The 16357-nt window shown below is 46.7% G+C and overlaps 1 protein-coding gene and 1 non-coding gene across 7 annotated transcripts; one reads left to right on the forward strand and one right to left on the reverse strand.

Moving 5' to 3' along the window:
* Positions 1 to 1403: 1403 nt before the first annotated feature.
* On the reverse strand, positions 1404 to 13923 carry AKR1A1 (aldo-keto reductase family 1 member A1). Of its 6 annotated transcripts, none has more exons than XM_006098167.3 (10): positions 13754 to 13923; positions 11361 to 11432; positions 7405 to 7494; positions 4595 to 4714; positions 4259 to 4410; positions 3438 to 3633; positions 2936 to 3135; positions 2390 to 2462; positions 2164 to 2250; positions 1404 to 1547 (listed from the first exon to the last, which is right to left on the reverse strand). In XM_006098167.3, the coding sequence occupies exons 3-10, from the start codon at positions 7486 to 7488 to the stop codon at positions 1482 to 1484; spliced, it is 978 nt and encodes a 325-aa protein (XP_006098229.1). In that variant the 5' UTR covers positions 7489 to 7494; positions 11361 to 11432; positions 13754 to 13923; the 3' UTR covers positions 1404 to 1481. The 6 variants fall into 6 exon arrangements, with proteins under 6 accessions (XP_006098229.1, XP_006098230.1, XP_006098231.1 ...); XM_006098168.3 differs by having other exon boundaries at positions 13664 to 13923; XM_006098169.3 differs by lacking the exon at positions 13754 to 13923 and adding an exon at positions 13561 to 13742.
* Positions 13924 to 15972: 2049 nt separating this feature from the next.
* Positions 15973 to 16076, forward strand: LOC111827804. Its single transcript, XR_002831529.1, has one exon. It is a non-coding gene; the product is annotated as a U6 spliceosomal RNA (small nuclear RNA).
* Positions 16077 to 16357: the final 281 nt, after the last annotated feature.

The raw sequence follows: 16357 nt of genomic DNA on the forward strand, positions 1-16357 counted from the left end.
TGAGAGATTGATTGGCTGCCTCCTGCACACCCCCTACTGGGGATCAAGCACACAAACCAGGCATGTGCCCTTGACCAGAATGGAACCTGGGATCCTTCAGTCCGCAGGCCACTGAGCAAAACCGGGTAGGGCTTTAAATATATTTTTATTTATTTTAGAGAGAGGAAGGGAGATAGGGATAGAGATAAAAACATTGACAAGAGCCCTGGCCGGTTTGGCTCAGTGGATAGAGCATTGGCCTGCGGACTCAAGGGTCCCAGGTTCGATTCCAGTCAAGGGCATGTACCTTGGTTGTGGGCACATACCCAGTAGGGAGTGTGCAGGAAGCAGCTGATCGATGTTTCTAACTCTCTATCCCTCTCCATTCCTCTCTGTGAAAAATCAATAAAATATATTAAAAAAACAAAAACAAAACATCGACAAGAGAAAAACATCAATCAGCTGCCTCTTGCATGCCCCCAACTGGGGATTAAGTCTGCAACTAAGATACATGCCCTTGCCCGGAATCAAACCCGGGACCCTTCAGTCCACAGGCCAAGGCTCTATGCACTGAGCCAAACCAGCTAGGGCTACAGGGATTTTCATAAAACCCTCCTAAAAATCCCAGTGCCCTTTAATGGGACTATTAAGTATGAAAAATAGGACTTTAGGTGCAGAGTGACAAGCTTTGGGGCTGACTCTGCCCCCTTCGGTAGGCTATGCACACAGATTGTCCTGTGTGACAGAAAAAGCCCGTGTGCCCTTTCTATAATTTTGCAAGCTATTAAGTTGGCTCTTCATATTCCTAGGCCTGGGCACTGACCAGGGTAGGGAATGGGGTGGGAACTCAAGACTTAGGGTCAACAATGCACAGAACTCTCACTGCCTTGTTACCAATACCAAGGTGACCAATTTTATGGATTCTCAGTAAGAAAGCTGGGGGCCACTGGGTGGTTGCATGCAGTGCTCAGAGCTGCCTGTAGATGGCGGACCAGTTCACTAATGTACCTAATTCAGAAAAGCACAAATTGAATTCAGCTCCATCTTGATTCCTCCAGAATGAAGAATGATAAGGGAGATTAGGCTCCTGGATGTTTCTAACTCTCTATCTCTCTCCCCTCCACTCTGTGAAAAATCAATAAAATATATTTAAAAAAAAAAAAAAAAAAAAAAAAAAAAAAAAAAAAAAGAAAGCTGGGGGCCACTGGGTGGTTGCATGCAGTGCTCAGAGCTGCCTGTAGATGGCGGACCAGTTCACTAATGTACCTAATTCAGAAAAGCACAAATTGAATTCAGCTCCATCTTGATTCCTCCAGAATGAAGAATGATAAGGGAGATTAGGCTCCTGGCAGGTAGTACTCAATATCCCCAAGGGAAGCGGTTCCATCCCAGGTCCTACCAGCCAAATCACACAATAAGCAGTGTAGATGTTTAATGGCTTTATTAAATCTTTCTGGGGGTGGCAGTACCTCACAGCTGGAGATGGAAAGGAAGCTGTGGTTTCAGTACGGGTCATTAAAGGGGTACAGAGGGTGTCCTGCATCTCTTGGGACCCTCTTCCCATCCACCTGGAAAAAGAGACAGACATATGACCCTATTAGGAGATAATATTTCAAAGATGCAGGGCATCTTTTCCCAAAACTTCCTGACCCTCACTTGTGTACAGCATGATGCCAAATGGCAATAACAGGGCCCCAGCCTCATAGAATGCCACAGTATCAACAGCATTCCCACTAAACCCATAATCTGGTACATAAAGTTTGCAGTCTCAGCTGGGAAGGAACTATTTATTTCCTTATGTGCAATAGGCTTCAACCCAACTTCAAGCCCTCTAAGAAGGCCGAGCATGCCTTGTAGGCTCCCCTCATTTATATCATTTACTAAGATTTTTCTATGTGTCAGGAACTAGAATCATTTTGAAAATAGGAAGCTTAGGCTTGGAGAAGTTAAATAACGTCTAGCTTACAAGATATAGAAAAGCAAGACTGGGACTCGTTATATTTCTTATCCCCGAGCCACTATTTCCCCCCAAACTGAACAAAAAGAGCCCATTGTGTCCAGGGCAGTAATCCTACCAACAACCATTCTGCCTCTCTCTGATCAGCAATGTTGAGGCCAGGCTTGGGTCAGAATCCTGCTCCAAATCTAACATTCACCGGCTCTGGGGGTGTGAAACATACTCACTGTAAGCATGGGCACGATGTATCGCCAATTTTTATTCAGGGAATCTAGCTGCTTCATCTCTTCTGGAGTAAAGCTGAAGTCAAAAACCTGGGGATGGGTAGTAGAGGTCAGGAAAGCCAGCTTTGTGAGTGAAAGTCGGGGTTCCAGAACACTGCCTTCTTAGCCTGGCAGAGTTGGGGCCAGACTGTGTCCCAATGGCCTAAAGACAGGACCCATCCCCAAGTACCTGGATGTTCTCAAGGATACGGGAAGGCGTGATACTCTTAGGGATGGAGATCACTTTTCGTTGGACCTGCCACCTGCGATGGGGGATTAAGGTAGATGAGGAAGAGGAGTCAGTACTCATAAGCATTGTTTTGTCTTCCATGCAGCCTTTTCTTTAAGCTCCTGAGCCCGGCTGGAATGGGGAACATGATTCAGAGTGGCCTCTCCCAGATCACATGGCAAGAGTCTCAGCCTCATCTAGGCACTTGGATAAGGAACCCCTAAAACCAGTGGTTCTCAACCTTCTGGCCCTTTAAATACAGTTCCTCATGTTGTGACCCAACCATTAAATTATTTTTGTTGCTACTTCATAACTGTAATGTTGCTACTGTTATGAATTGTAATGTAAATATCTGATATGCAGGATGGTCTTAGGAGACCCCTGTGAAAGGGTCGTTCGACCGCCAAAGGGGTCGTGACCCACAGGTTGAGAACCGCTGAAACCCTTACCTCCCAACCCAGGAGCCCTTTCTCTGACCTGACCTTCTTTCCCCAAGATCGCCCTCACCTGAGCAAGATCTGGGCTGGAGACCGGCCATACTTTTCAGCCAGTGCCAGGACCACTGGCTCCTCAAGCAGGACAGGCTCGTTAGGATCACGCCAAGCACGATCAGAGGAGCCCAGAGGGCTGTAAGCAGTCACCTCCAGGCCGCGTGCTTGGCAGTGAGCAACCAGCTCGTGCTGAGCCAGGTATGGGTGGCATTCCACCTGAGCCAAGAAATAACCCATCACCATGGGGTGGCGACATCCAGCTTGCCTGGCTGTGCCATCCGGACCAACCTGCACTGCTGACCCCCCTACTTCCCTTCAGTCCTCTTTTATCACTGTTTTCCACTGTCCATTTCATTCTTGTCCCACATGTCAATGTCCTTCTTTATGTAGAGGAGTCCTACACCAACATTTCTGACAACTTGCTAGCCATCTCCATGAAGTAGACCCATTATCTGCTCACTCATGCTCTTGCACATACACCTCATCCCCAAAAAACCGACCTGCTATGCTGTGCTCACCTGCAGGACAGCTGGGCGCACAGAGGCCACACTGAGAAGATCATCAATCTGCCGACTGCTGAAGTTGGACAGGCCCAGCGCCCGCACCAGCCCCTTAGCCACCAGTGCCTCCAGAGCCTTCCAGGTCTCCTTGTAGTCAATGAAGTCATAGCGGATAGTCCCATCAGCATTCTTAGGGAAAGGGTCATCTCCCCGCCTGAGTGAAAGACAGCCTCTCAAGAGTGGGCACAAATGCCAGGCTTCTGCCTTACCTGCCCATCCAGCCACTCTATGTCCCATACTCCAAGCCCAGAAAGGGGAAAGCATGGTTTTACACCCTTCCAGATCGTGACCCAGGTGTTTACCCTATATGGAATGGCCATTTCCCCTCTTCTTCTTCCCAGGGGCAGATTATATCTCCTCTTCTCTAGGAAGGCTTCCTTATTGCCTTCCTCCTCGAAGAGTTGCATGCTCTTGCAGCCTTCTTCTGGCACAGGGCACAGAGCAGATGGTAGTCCCTCTCATACCCTCGGCGAGAACTTACTATTTACTTCAACCTGGGCCTAGTTCAGCAGGAGCTAGTACCTTTTCTGAATGAATACAGGGAGCAGAACCCCTCATGCATACCCTAAGATAGAAGCCATGTGAGGCTGCACTCCTTTTTCTGTAGCTAAATTCCGGCTGCCGAAGCAGAAAGGGCTGAGTTCCCATGCCAAGTTCCTCAGCTTGCCACACAGACAGTGTTCCTATCCTGCTCCGCTACTGTGACTTCCGATAAGTTACTAACACGACTGACTCCCCCAACCCCTAATTCCCTGGATAAAGACACTGGCAAAGCTCACTCAAAGGCATAAGGCCAGTGTATCAGGTACAGGTCCAAATACTCCAGCTGGAGGTCAGCCAGTGTCTTCCGGAGGGCAGGCTCCACATCCTTGGGGTGGTGCTTAGTGTTCCACAGCTTGGAAGTCACAAACAGCTCCTCCCGAGACATCGCCTGGGGCAGGAAGCAGGGCCCATCATGAGAAGAGCCAATGGGCACCCAGTCTTACCCACCCTCACCTCTGGGAGAGGAATTAGAAGGGAGCTGATGCCAGACCCCTCCAGCCAGGCCCCAGTCCACCCCCCATCCCCCGCCTCTTAGATCTCTCATCCCATCCCTCTGTAGCCCTAGTCCTCACCTTGCCGGGCCCCACAGTCTCCTTCAAGGCCTCCCCAATCTCAGCCTCATTGCCGTAGATAGCAGCACAATCAATGTGGCGGTAGCCTACGCTCAGGGCATACTTAACAGCTGCTTTTACCTGCCAGGTGAGAGAAGCAGAGGGATTCAGCTGTTAGTCTGGGCCAGAAACTGCCCTTTGGAAGGTCACTGGTGGCGGGAGGGGGCAGGAACATACCACTGCAGTCATCCATGCAGTGGGGGAGAGACGATGGAAGATGGTTCTAGTCTAGGGAAAGGGACCAGACCCTCAAACCCTTTGTCCCCATCCCACTAACCTCCAAAGCTCCTTCCTACCCAACCATCTCAGCAGTGCCCAGCACAAAACTAACGTGTTCCTAGCTACCTGCTCAGAAGACGAATACATTGACAGAGGGCAGAAGTATAGATCATGGAGACAGGTCCCCTACCCTGAGGATCTGGTTAGGGAATATTCCTAGGCCAAGGCCATTCTGAGAGAGATGCTCAGGGAGCCATATAACCAAGCACACTCTGGGGAATGAGGCAAGCAAAAGAGGTGAGGGGGGAGAAAATTAAGGAAATAGAGATGTGAGATGGAAGCTTGGCCCAGAGTCTCCTGCCAGAAGAGAAAAAAGGTGGTATCAAGTAGGAGGCCAGGTCCAGTTAATTTGCTAAAAACTTGACTAGAAACATGGCATCAGAAGCAGAACCAGATGCCAGGTCCTTGGCATTCAAGATCCCCATCTAGGTGCAGCTCTTACTATCCAGACATATTCCCCAACCCCAGGCCCTACCCCTGCTGCTTCATTCTGCCCGCCTCCTTGTTGGCCCTGGCTCTGACCTCCACCCCTTGCCTTCATCTAGCTGCTGGACTTGTCCTGCCATGTCAGTGCCTGCCTGGAGCACAAAGACCCCAGCTCCACAGTCCTAGGCAACTGTAGGAAGGAAATCAAAGGGGGAAGAAGGCAGAGTCACCCTACCGCACCACAAACACTAGCCAAAATCTCAGAAGAAGAGGCTGTTCTCGCTGCCCGAGCCCCTCCCAAACTTAATCCCCAAACTTCTCCAAACTCTGACTCAGATGACCAAGGAACAATGGCAGAGTGCTGGGGAGATGCCCAACACGAGGTGGATGCTGAATTTCTAGCTGTCGATCCTAGGAAAGTGGGTCTTCATTCCCAAGCCCCCCGTGGCAGGAAGGGTTTACATCGGGGGTCATTAAACTCCAGCTCATAGCGGCCTTTTGTTTTTTTGTCAGCCCTGAGCTATGAACAATTTTTATATTTTTAAATGGTTACATAAGTACATAATCACCTCCATTTTGCAATCTGTCCAGCAAAATCTAAATTTTTTTTTTTTTTTTAAATATATTTTATTGATTTTTTTACAGAGAGGAAGGGAGAGAGATAGAGAGTCAGAAACATCGATGAGAGAGAAACATCGATCAGCTGCCTCCTGCACATCTCCCACTGGGGATGTGCCCGCAACCCAGGCACATGCCCTTGACCGGAATCGAACCTGGGACCCTTCAGTCCGCAGGCCGACGCTCTATCCACCGAGCCAAACCGGTCTCGGCAAAATCTAAATTGTTAACCATCTGGTTCATCAAGAAAAAGTTTGCCCTGGCCAGCATGGCTCAGTGTTTGAGCATCAACCTATGAACCAGGAGGTGACGGTTCAATTCCTGGTCAGGGCACATGCCCAGGTTGCAGGCTCAGTTCCCAGTGTGGGGTGTGCAGGAGGCAGCCAATCAATGATTCCCTCTCATCAATGATGTTCTATCTCTCTCTCCCTCTCCCTACCTCTCTGAAATCACCCAAAAAAAAAAAAAAAAAAAAAAAAAAAAAATATATATATATATATATATATATATATATATATATTTTTTTTTTTTTTTTTTTTTTTTTTTAAAGAAAAAGTTTGCACCCTAGCAGGTTTGGCTCCCCAGCCTTGGTTGGGTTGCGTGCAGGAGGAAACCAATCGATGTGTCTCTCTCACATTGATGTTTTTCTTTATCTCTTTCCCTCCCTTCCACCCTCTCTCTGAAAATCAATGGAAAAATATCCTCGGGCCCTAGCCAGTTTGTTTCAGTGGATAGAGCATCAGCCTGCAGACTAAAAGGTCCCAGGTTCGATTCTGGCCAAGAGCACATGCCTGGGTTGCGGGCTCAATCCCCATTGTGGGGTGTGCAGGAGGCAGCCGATTAGAGATTCTCTCTCATAATTGATGTTTCTATCTCTCTCTCCCTCTCTGAAATCAATATAAATATATATTTTTTTTAAAAAATTCTCTCTCTCTCTCTCTCTCTCTCTCTCTCTCTTTCCCCTCGGGTGAGGATTAACAAAAAAAGTTTGTTAACCCTTGGTCTTGACCTAGTTATTCTTCAAACCCTGACTGATACCTTCTGTGTGACTACCTCTGGAATGAGAGAGGCCCAGCCCTCAAGGAGCCCAGTGATGATCAGATCACAGCACAAGGTGATGCCATATTAGGGGTCAGCAACGGGCCAGATACAGAGGGTTCCCACATCTGCCAAAGGACTCAGTGTCGATCCAGTTAGGGAAAGGGTTCTTTCCTATGACCTTTGCCCTGCTGACCCTCTCAGCCCCTCCTCTGAGTTAGCTAGGTTGGCTAAGGACATGTTACCAGGCCCTTCTTCCCTTGTTTTTCCCACTGCCCTCCAGGCTCATTCCACTTTAAGTGGAGTATAGGCATGGGGCTGCTAGGGAAAATGCAGGGACTCTCTCCCAAATACTGCCTTTTCCCTAGCAGCGGTGCAGGAAGCCCTCCTCCTCTTCCCCCATCCCTCACCTGGCCAGGATTGCTCTTCCAGGTGCCCAGTCCAATAAGGGGCATCTTCTGCCCAGTGTGCAGGAGGACACAGGAAGCCGCCATTGCCTCCTGAAACAGAAATGGGAAGAGAATGATGTGGGGATCAGTGCTGCTTGGGCTTCAAGACTCCTGTAAATCATGGGTGACAAAGGAGGCACAGAGGTGATGAGAACAAACTTGTGATTGTGTGTATATGCCCAGAAGCAACCAAAGCCAGTAGCTCCTGGACAAACATTAACCAGACCACCAGCCTGGCTGCCCTTCCTTTCACCAGGCTAAAGGTCTGTGTTAAAGAGCTCCAATACCTAAAAACAAAGGCAGGGTGGCTCTCCAGAAGTGCCCCTTGACTACATAAGGTCTCAAGCCAGTGTAAGACAGGCAAGCCATTATGAGTCAATATGAGATGGGGTGACAGAACAGGCTCAGGAAAGGGTTACTTCACTGAGGATGAAATGAACATTCCCAGGAGTTTGTCAGAACGACAGAGACTCTCTGAGTTCCTCTCACAGAGGTCTGATACGCCATGCTGCTAGGCCTGAGTGGGCTCTTACAAGGGAAGTATAATATCTTATAGATGAAAAAACAGGCATAGAGAGATCAAGTTATTTGCCCCAAATCAATAGCTAAGTGGCAGAGCCAAGGATCCAAGAACTGATGGGGAAAGGCAGGTAAACACAGACCTATAAAATATATGTGCTGCCCTAACCGGTTTGGCTCAGTGGATATAGCGTCAGCTTGCGGACTCAAGGGTCCCAGGTTCGATTCCGGTCAAGGGCACGTACCTTGGTTGCGGGCACATCCCCAGTAGGGGGTGTGCAGGAGGCAGTTGATCGATGTTTCTCTCTCATCGATGTTTCTAACTCTCTATCCCTCTCCCTTCCTCTCTGTAAAAAATCAATAAAATATATTTTATAAAAATATATGTGCTGACAGTAGACAATGTACATACAATGTGCTACAGAAAGCAAGTGACTTCTGCAGGGCAAGAACCAGGGAATACTGACATGGGCTTTTAAGAATGAGTTGAATTTTCCCTGGAGTCAAGGGGAAGAGTCTTTCCAGGAAGGTGAATTAGACACAGGATTTCAGTGCAGCAGACAGCAAAAAATTTCAGATGCAAGAAAATTTGCAACGGAACAAAAGCAGGTGGGTGATTGGAGCAACCCCTTTGAAGAGCTATGAAAATCAGAAGTTTCCAAATGGCTCTAGAATGAATACTCATTCAGTCAGCAAATGATGAATATTCTAGGCCTTGTGCTAGACTCAGATATTCAAAGAGTCCCTGCCCTCTTAGAGCTTATGGTCTGGTGGAGGAGTGGGGAGGGCAGATGATATGGGTGCAATATATAAAAAATATGACCAAAATCTGCACAAGTGCTATAAGAAAAGAGTACGCTGGCTAGGATGGCTTCTTGGAGGTGCTGAGTCAAGTCCTAATGAACAGGAGTCATTCAAGTGAAAGGGGAAGGAGAAAGAATGCTTACCCCCAAAGTAAATAAGGTAGAAAGCTTTTCATTTGATCTCATCAGTACTATAAGTATCACTCTCTCAGGATTGATTTCATTGTCAGCAATACCTTTAAATATAACCTTTGTTTCCAAGTTCTGAAAGGACATCAAGAATATTATTGTTGCCCAGCTGGTGTGGCTTGGAGGTTGAGTGTCGACCCATGAACCAAAAGGTCACTAGTTCAATTCTTGGTCAGGGCACATGCTCAGGTTGCACGCTCAATCCCCAGTAGGGGGTGTGCAGGAGGCAGCAGATCAATGATCCTCTCTCATCATTATGTTCCTATCTCTCTTTCCCTCTCCCTTCCTCTCTCAAAAATCAATAAAAATATTTTTTAAAAATATAGGCACTTCTGCCATAGCTAGTTTGGCTCAGTGGGAAGAGCGTCGGCCTGCGGACTGAAGGGTCCCAGGTTCGATTCCAGTCAAGGGGCACATGCCTGAGTTGTGGGTTCAATCCCCAGTATAGGGTGAGCAGGAAGCAGACAATCAATGCTTCTCTCTCATCAACAGAAGGACTTGTATGCATGCATATAAGAATAACCAATGGACACAAGACACTGGGGGGTAGGGGAGGCCAGGGGAATGTCAAGGGGGGGAAAAAAGGAGACATATGTAATACTCTTTGTAATACTTTAAGAAATAAAACAAAATTTTAAAAAAATGATTCTCTCTCATCATTGATGTTTCTCTCTCTCTCTCCCTCTCCCTTCCTCTCTGAAATCAATAAAAATATAGTTTAAAATGACCACTTAAATTGACACATTTCAATTTAAAATATTGTAAACGAGAATCTTAAAAGTTAACTGATATAAGCTTATACAAAGAAAAAAGTTTACACTCAGAGAGAAGTGCCTATATTTATTTTTTTGCTTTCTTTCTTTTTTTTAAATTTTATTTTTATTGATTTCAGAGAGGAAGGGAGAAGGAGAGAGAGATAGAAACATCAATGATGAGAGAGAATCACTGATTGCCTGCCTCCTGCACATCCCCTACTGGGGATTGAGCCCGCAACCCGGGCATGTGCCCTTGACTGGAATCAAACTTGGGACCCTTCAGCCCACAGGCTGATGCTCTATCCACTGAGCCAAACCAGCAAGGGCAATAAAAACATTTTTTTAAAAGAGATTATGGTAAAGCAGGTAATAAGGGATGTTGTGTGTACAACCTACATACCTAAATTGTCTTTCCTAATACTTCTGACTCAGGAAGAATTTTACAGTCCGTCTAGCGCAGTGGTTCCCAACCTTCTGGCCCTTTAAATACAGTTCCTCATGTTGTGACCCAACCATAAAATTATTTTCGTTGCAATTTCATAACTGTAATGTTGCTACTGTTATGAATCGTAATGTAAATATATGATATGCAGGATGGTCTTAGACGACCCCTGTGAAAGGGTCGTTCAACCGCCAAAGGGGTCGCGACCCACAGGTTGAGAAGTGATGGTCTAGCAGTGATGGCGAACCTTTTGAGCTCAGCGTGTCAGCATTTTGAAAAACCCTAACTTAACTCTGGTGCCGTGTCACATATAGAAATTTTTTGATATTTGCAACCATAGTAAAACAAAGATTTATATTTTTGATACTTATTTTATATATTTAAATGCCATTTAACAAAAGAAAAATCAACCAAAAAAATGAGTTCGCGTGTCACCTCTGACACGTGTGTCATAGGTTCGCCATCACTGGTCTAGCACAACCAGTTATGGAGATCACTTCTTTCTGCTAAAACAAGAATGGTCAATCTGGGAAGCAAACCAAAGATTGCTGAGAGCAATTCTCTGTTACCAAACTTCCCAGGGATCAGGCAAGTACGCCTGGAGTTCACAGGAGGAACTAGCCTTCCATTTAACATCAGAGTCTGTGGCTGATTTGCTGGGCTTGATCCCCAAACAAGTGACCTGTTGGCCTCTCTAAGATTTCCCAGCACACAGGGGAGGGCTCTGAAATTACAACTGGGCTGAGAGCTTGAACAAAAACCATGCTTAAGGGTAAAAGGAAGAAGAAATTTGATGCTTGCTTCTTATTGTCGGTGAAACTGAAAACCAAAAGCTCTGAGGCTTGCGAGTGTAGTGGGGGTAGATCATGGAGGTAGGAAGACCTAACAAAGATCTGCAAAGAACAAGAACTACAAAGAAATAAATAGAGGGGCCCCAGCAGAAGACAGATGTTTTTCTCTAGGACAGGAAGTCATCCTCTTCTAGTTCTAGACTTCCTCATCTTCTGCCTGAGGCAACAGCTTTCCAGCCTAGCCCTGCATTAACAGGCTCTGAGCCTGTCAGGAACTGCCTCACTGGACCTCGGCAGCACTCAGAAACCCTCATGTTATATTGGGAAAGGTTCCAAATGTTCAAGAGAGAGAAGCTGTGTATGTATGAGGAGATGTGGAAGAGGGTAGCATCGGGAGTCAGGTTTTATTCGAACTTACGTTCTTTCACACTGGGGTTCAGTCTTCCCTTCTCAAAGGAGGGCTCTACAGTTGCTGGCTGGATGTGGGGAACTAGAAAACACAGGAAAAAGAGGAAGCAGTATTTGGATGAGTGTTCCATTTATGGGCCTCTCCTCAGCCTCCCATAAATGTTGGTGTCCCTCGAGATTCTGTCCCCAATCCCCTTCTCACTCCCTAGTAGAGCTCATGTCTTCAGCTATCAACTTAAGTACTCATTCTTCCCACCCCAGTTCTGTATATTCAACTCCCTCTGTTCATCTCCACAAGTGTGTCCTACCGGTATCTGAGACTCAGCATGTCCAAACTGTACTTGTCAAATCCAGCAGCAGAGCACAGAGGAAACAATTCAAGGGCTGGGGTTCCACAGACCTGGGTTTGAATCTCAGCCCCATCTTGTGAAGAGATACTATATCTAAAGCACTTTACACAGTGCCTTCCCCATGATCTTTCTGTACATTTTTTTCTCAACAGGGACTCAGGCCCTTAGTGAGAAAACAAACCTGGCAACATGCTACTTTTGAGAAGCATGTCTACAATTTCATAGGAAGGCCAGATCTCCTGGAAAAAAATTGTGTTAGTGAGCAAACATAATAGAAGATGGCAACTAAAACTTATTGAGCATTTAATATGTGTGCCAAACTCTTTAAAAGCTTTATCTCATTTAATTCACTGGGTCTTTAAAAAGCCACCTAAATAAAGTATTTCAGTTCATTTGAAGTATTTTTGAGTATTATCAGATTATGATTTTGATAGGCGACAGGGAAGAGAGCATATCTTCTCCTGTACTTCTAATAAGCCAGCATATATATGTAACGGTGACCAAGATTTGGTCTATGTGGCCGGGTTAAAAAAAACCTGTTAGTACTTGTATATATAAAGAAAGATATTATTTGCTCTAAACTATAATGTAAAACCTTAAACTACAATAATACTTCACATACTTCTTGATGTGAAAAAAAAAACACTTTAAACAATACATTTCCTAAATCTTTCGCCAGTCTATCCATAGTTACCTCTGCTGCCACTGCTCTAGTTCTGACCACACCAGGGATCTCGCTGCTTCCAGTGTGGCCCCTCTCCCCACAATCCATTCACTTCATCTGACCATGTGACTCCCAGGTTCAAACTCTTCCAGCAGCTCTCTCCTACCCAGGACAAAGTCCAGGCTCCTTAGTACCGTATACCCTTCTTAACCTGGCTCCCACAGTCCTCATTTTTCCTCCTCATTTCGGACCCCATGTTTCTGAGTTTGCAGAGTGAGCCACCGCTTACTTGACTCCAGGTCTCTGCATACTTTCCTTCCCCAAGTCCCAATCTTACCTGGCTAATTGCTGCTCATCCTTCAGCTAGCACTAAACTTCTGGCTCCTTCCATGTACTGACAGCTAGTGCACACAGCTGTCTGTTTATGTAAGTTTCTCCCCACAAACCTGGGTACTCCTTGAGGTCAGCGCCTGTCATCTGTCTGAACCCCTCACTCCTAGACTGCCCGCCACACACACACACACACACACACACACACACACACACACTAAACACATACACACAGAGGCAAAGGGGAGAGATCTTGACAGCTGGGTATTTGAGAAAGTCACTGCCTTCTTCCTTGCCCTTCTTGGGTAACCTGGAAAGACTCATCTCTGGAAAATATCAAAGAACTTTACTCTCTCTGTCCCCCACCCCCCAATAAAATCCCAAGGGCTCCAGAGAGAATGCTATCAAGATTACTCCTATACAAAACAAAAACAACTGAGACCTTGGGGAAAATAAGAGGCCTGATCAGAACCATAAAGCCTCTGCTAAGGTAGGTCCTGCAGGTCCTGCAGCCCTGCGTACGGTCAAACTGAAGGGAAGAGTTCATCACAGCCCCATCCGGTGAAGGTTCAGATGGGAGTCTCACTGCAGCAGAGCTCCGAGGCAACCAAAAAGCCCGCCCTGGCTTCCCCAAACCCAAGGCAGGTGCCTAAGCAAGCAAACTGTAACCCCTCCTCTGCTACTTTTGAGAAGCATGTCTACAATTTCATTGAAAGGCCAGATCTCCTGGAAAAAATCGTGTTAGTAAGCAAACAAAATGGAAGATGGCAACCAAAACTTACTGAGCACCTAATATGCCCCGAACTCTTTAAAAGCTTTATCTCATTTAATTCTCCCTACAGTTCTGATGTAGGAACTCGTTTTACCACGGAGGAAAATGAGGTCCAGAGAAACAGAACGTATTCAAGACCGCACAGCGAGTAAGAGGAAGAGTTCAGATCTGAAACCAAGGCTGGCCGCCCCCAGAACCTGCGCTCTCCACTCTGTCCGGCGGCGGACACCTCTGCAGTGAAGGGTCAAGGCCAACTCCTCCGTAAGGAAGATGGGGCCTCAGCTCACCCTCGCACGAGCGCTGAGCGGGAAGAAGGTGGTATAACCTCGGCTCCGTCCTGGGCCCAGCTAGGGATCCAATGAGCCTCGGCTTCCGGGACTGGAGGGCTGCAAGGGAAGTCCGCCTGATGGAGAAGGCAGGGACCCGGTCCCAGTCTGACCGAACTCCTCCCAGAGGAGGGGCGCATTCGGCCTAAGAGTGGTGGACCCCGCCCCAGCCCCCCAGGAGGGACTTGGGGGCGGAGAGCTGGGAGCCCGCACCATCGCCTCCTCGGGGTGCGGAGGGTCGGATTGGCCGAAGCTCAGATACAATTGGCCACGCGGGTTTGGAGAAGGCGCCGGCAGGGGGAAACCTGCGCTGTGGTCACGTGGGAGGTCTGGGCGGGACCAGGCGGCGCCTCTGCTGGCCCACAGTGCACCGCGCGCCGCGGCGACGCCGCTCTACGCCGCTCTGCGCTGCTCGGACTCCTGCCCGAGGAAGGAGGGTCCCGAGTGCCGCTTCCTTCTGGTGTCAGGTTACCTTCCTGATTCATTAATCTGACTCTCGCTCCGTTCTCCCCTACAGTCAGGTTGGCCGGGTTCCCAAAATATTCTTAAGCTGAGCCCGGTATTTAGTCCGGCAAACGGAGAATTGGGAGCTAGAGAGTCCGTGGTTCTGCTGGACTGTGGATCCTAGCCACGCATTTAGGTGCCAGGCACTGTGCTAGACTTTATAAGCGTGATTTTATCCAATCTTTATAACAACCCTGGATGGGGAATGTTCTTTATTTTACTTCTTGTAAGTCTTTATTGAAGTATGTATTATAGCATACGTACAAAAAATGTACAAATCTTAAATTCGCAGCTCTGATTTTTTGGGGAATGTAATTACCATCCAGGTGAGGATAACAGATATTACCAGAATACTTGAAGCCTGTGAGAAGTATTCGCTGTCTATTTTACAGATGGGACAGATTCAAGAAGGTAAAATAGCTTGCCCAAAGTCACACCGCTGTTAAGTTACAGATTTGAAATTTGAAATAGAGCCTGCTTTTTAGGCTGAGAGGTGTCTTGCATTTGTATGTGTCAATGTAAGAAACTTTCAAACCTGTAAAGATTTTTTGTGAGTTATATGAGCCAACCTGTGGGAAGCATAACATTGAGATAAAACTCAAGAGAATAGCAGTTTTGCACCTTGTTTTATACATTACAATCAAAAGAGAAGACATAAGCCGGCTGGCATGGCTCAGTGGTTGAGCCTACACCTGTGATCCAGGAGGTCAGGTTCAATTCCTGGTCAGGGCACATGCCAGGATTGTGGGCTGGATACCCAGTGTAGGGTCTGCAGGAGGCAGCCAATCAATGATTCTCATAATTGATATTTCTCTCTCTCTGTCTTTCTCTACCTCTCCTCTGAAATCAATAAAAAAATATTTTTTTAAATGCCTATAAGACATAAAAGAGAGCCAAGTAGGCTGTTAGGTACACTAGTATGAGTCTGGAGCACAGTGGTGAGGTCGGGGCTGTATAAATGTTTAAGGTCCTGAAACTGGAAGAACTTACCTAGGGAATAAGTGAGACATTAGAGAAATGAGGACCAAGGATTCTGTTCTGGAGCACCCTGCAACGTTTAGAATTCAGAGGATTCACAGAAGGAGCAACCAATAAAATGAAAGAAAATTCAGGAGAGTGTCAAATCCAGAAGCCAGGTAAAGAAAGCATTTTTTAAAAAAATATTTTTTAATGATTTCAGAGAGGAAGGGAGAGGGAGAGAGACAGATAGAAACATCAATGATGAGAGGGAATCATTGACTGACTGCCTCCTGCACGCTCCTTACTGGGGATTGAGCTTGCAACCTGGGCATATGCCCTTGACTGGAATCGAACCTGGGACCCTTAAGTCCGCAGACCGACGCTCTATCCACTGAGCCAAACCGGCCAGGGCTAAAGGAAGCATTTTTTTACAAATATATTTTTATTGATTTAAGAGAAGAAGGGAGAGGGAGAGAGAGAGAGAAACATCAATGATGAGAGGGAATCATGGACTGGCTGCCTCCTGCAAGTCCCCCGGATTGAGGCCACAGCCCAGACATGTGCCCTTGACCAGAATTGAACCTGGGACCTTTCAGTTCGCAGGCCAGCGCTCTATCCACTGAGCCAAACTGGCTAGGGCTAAAGGAAACATTTTAAGGAGAGAATGAGCAACCCAGATAAATGCTTCTGAGAGGTCATTTAAGATGATGACTGAGGTGCTCCCTTTGGCAGCACATATACTAAAATTGGAACAATACAGAGATTAGCATGGCCCCTGTGTAAGGATGACACGCAAATTTGTGAAGCGTTCCATATTTTATTAATGAAAAAGAAAAAAGATGATGACTGAGGCTTGCTATGGATTTGGCATAATGGCAGCCATTAATGATCTTGACAATAGAGACTTCGGTAAAATGGTATAGACAAAAAATGATTAGAGTGAACTGAGAAAAGAATTGGATGTAAGGAAGTAGACAAAGTGCATATAGGCAATCCTTAGCAAAATGGATGATAGTTGGAGGAGTAATTAAGGGATTTTCTGCTCCATGAATTGGAAGATACACTATTACAGTGGGTCATGTGCTGATCCAGCATAGTGAG

This window comes from Myotis lucifugus, unplaced genomic scaffold (genome assembly GCF_000147115.1).
Source record: "Myotis lucifugus unplaced genomic scaffold, Myoluc2.0 scaffold_222, whole genome shotgun sequence".
In the NCBI taxonomy this organism is placed as follows: Eukaryota; Metazoa; Chordata; class Mammalia; order Chiroptera; family Vespertilionidae; genus Myotis; species Myotis lucifugus.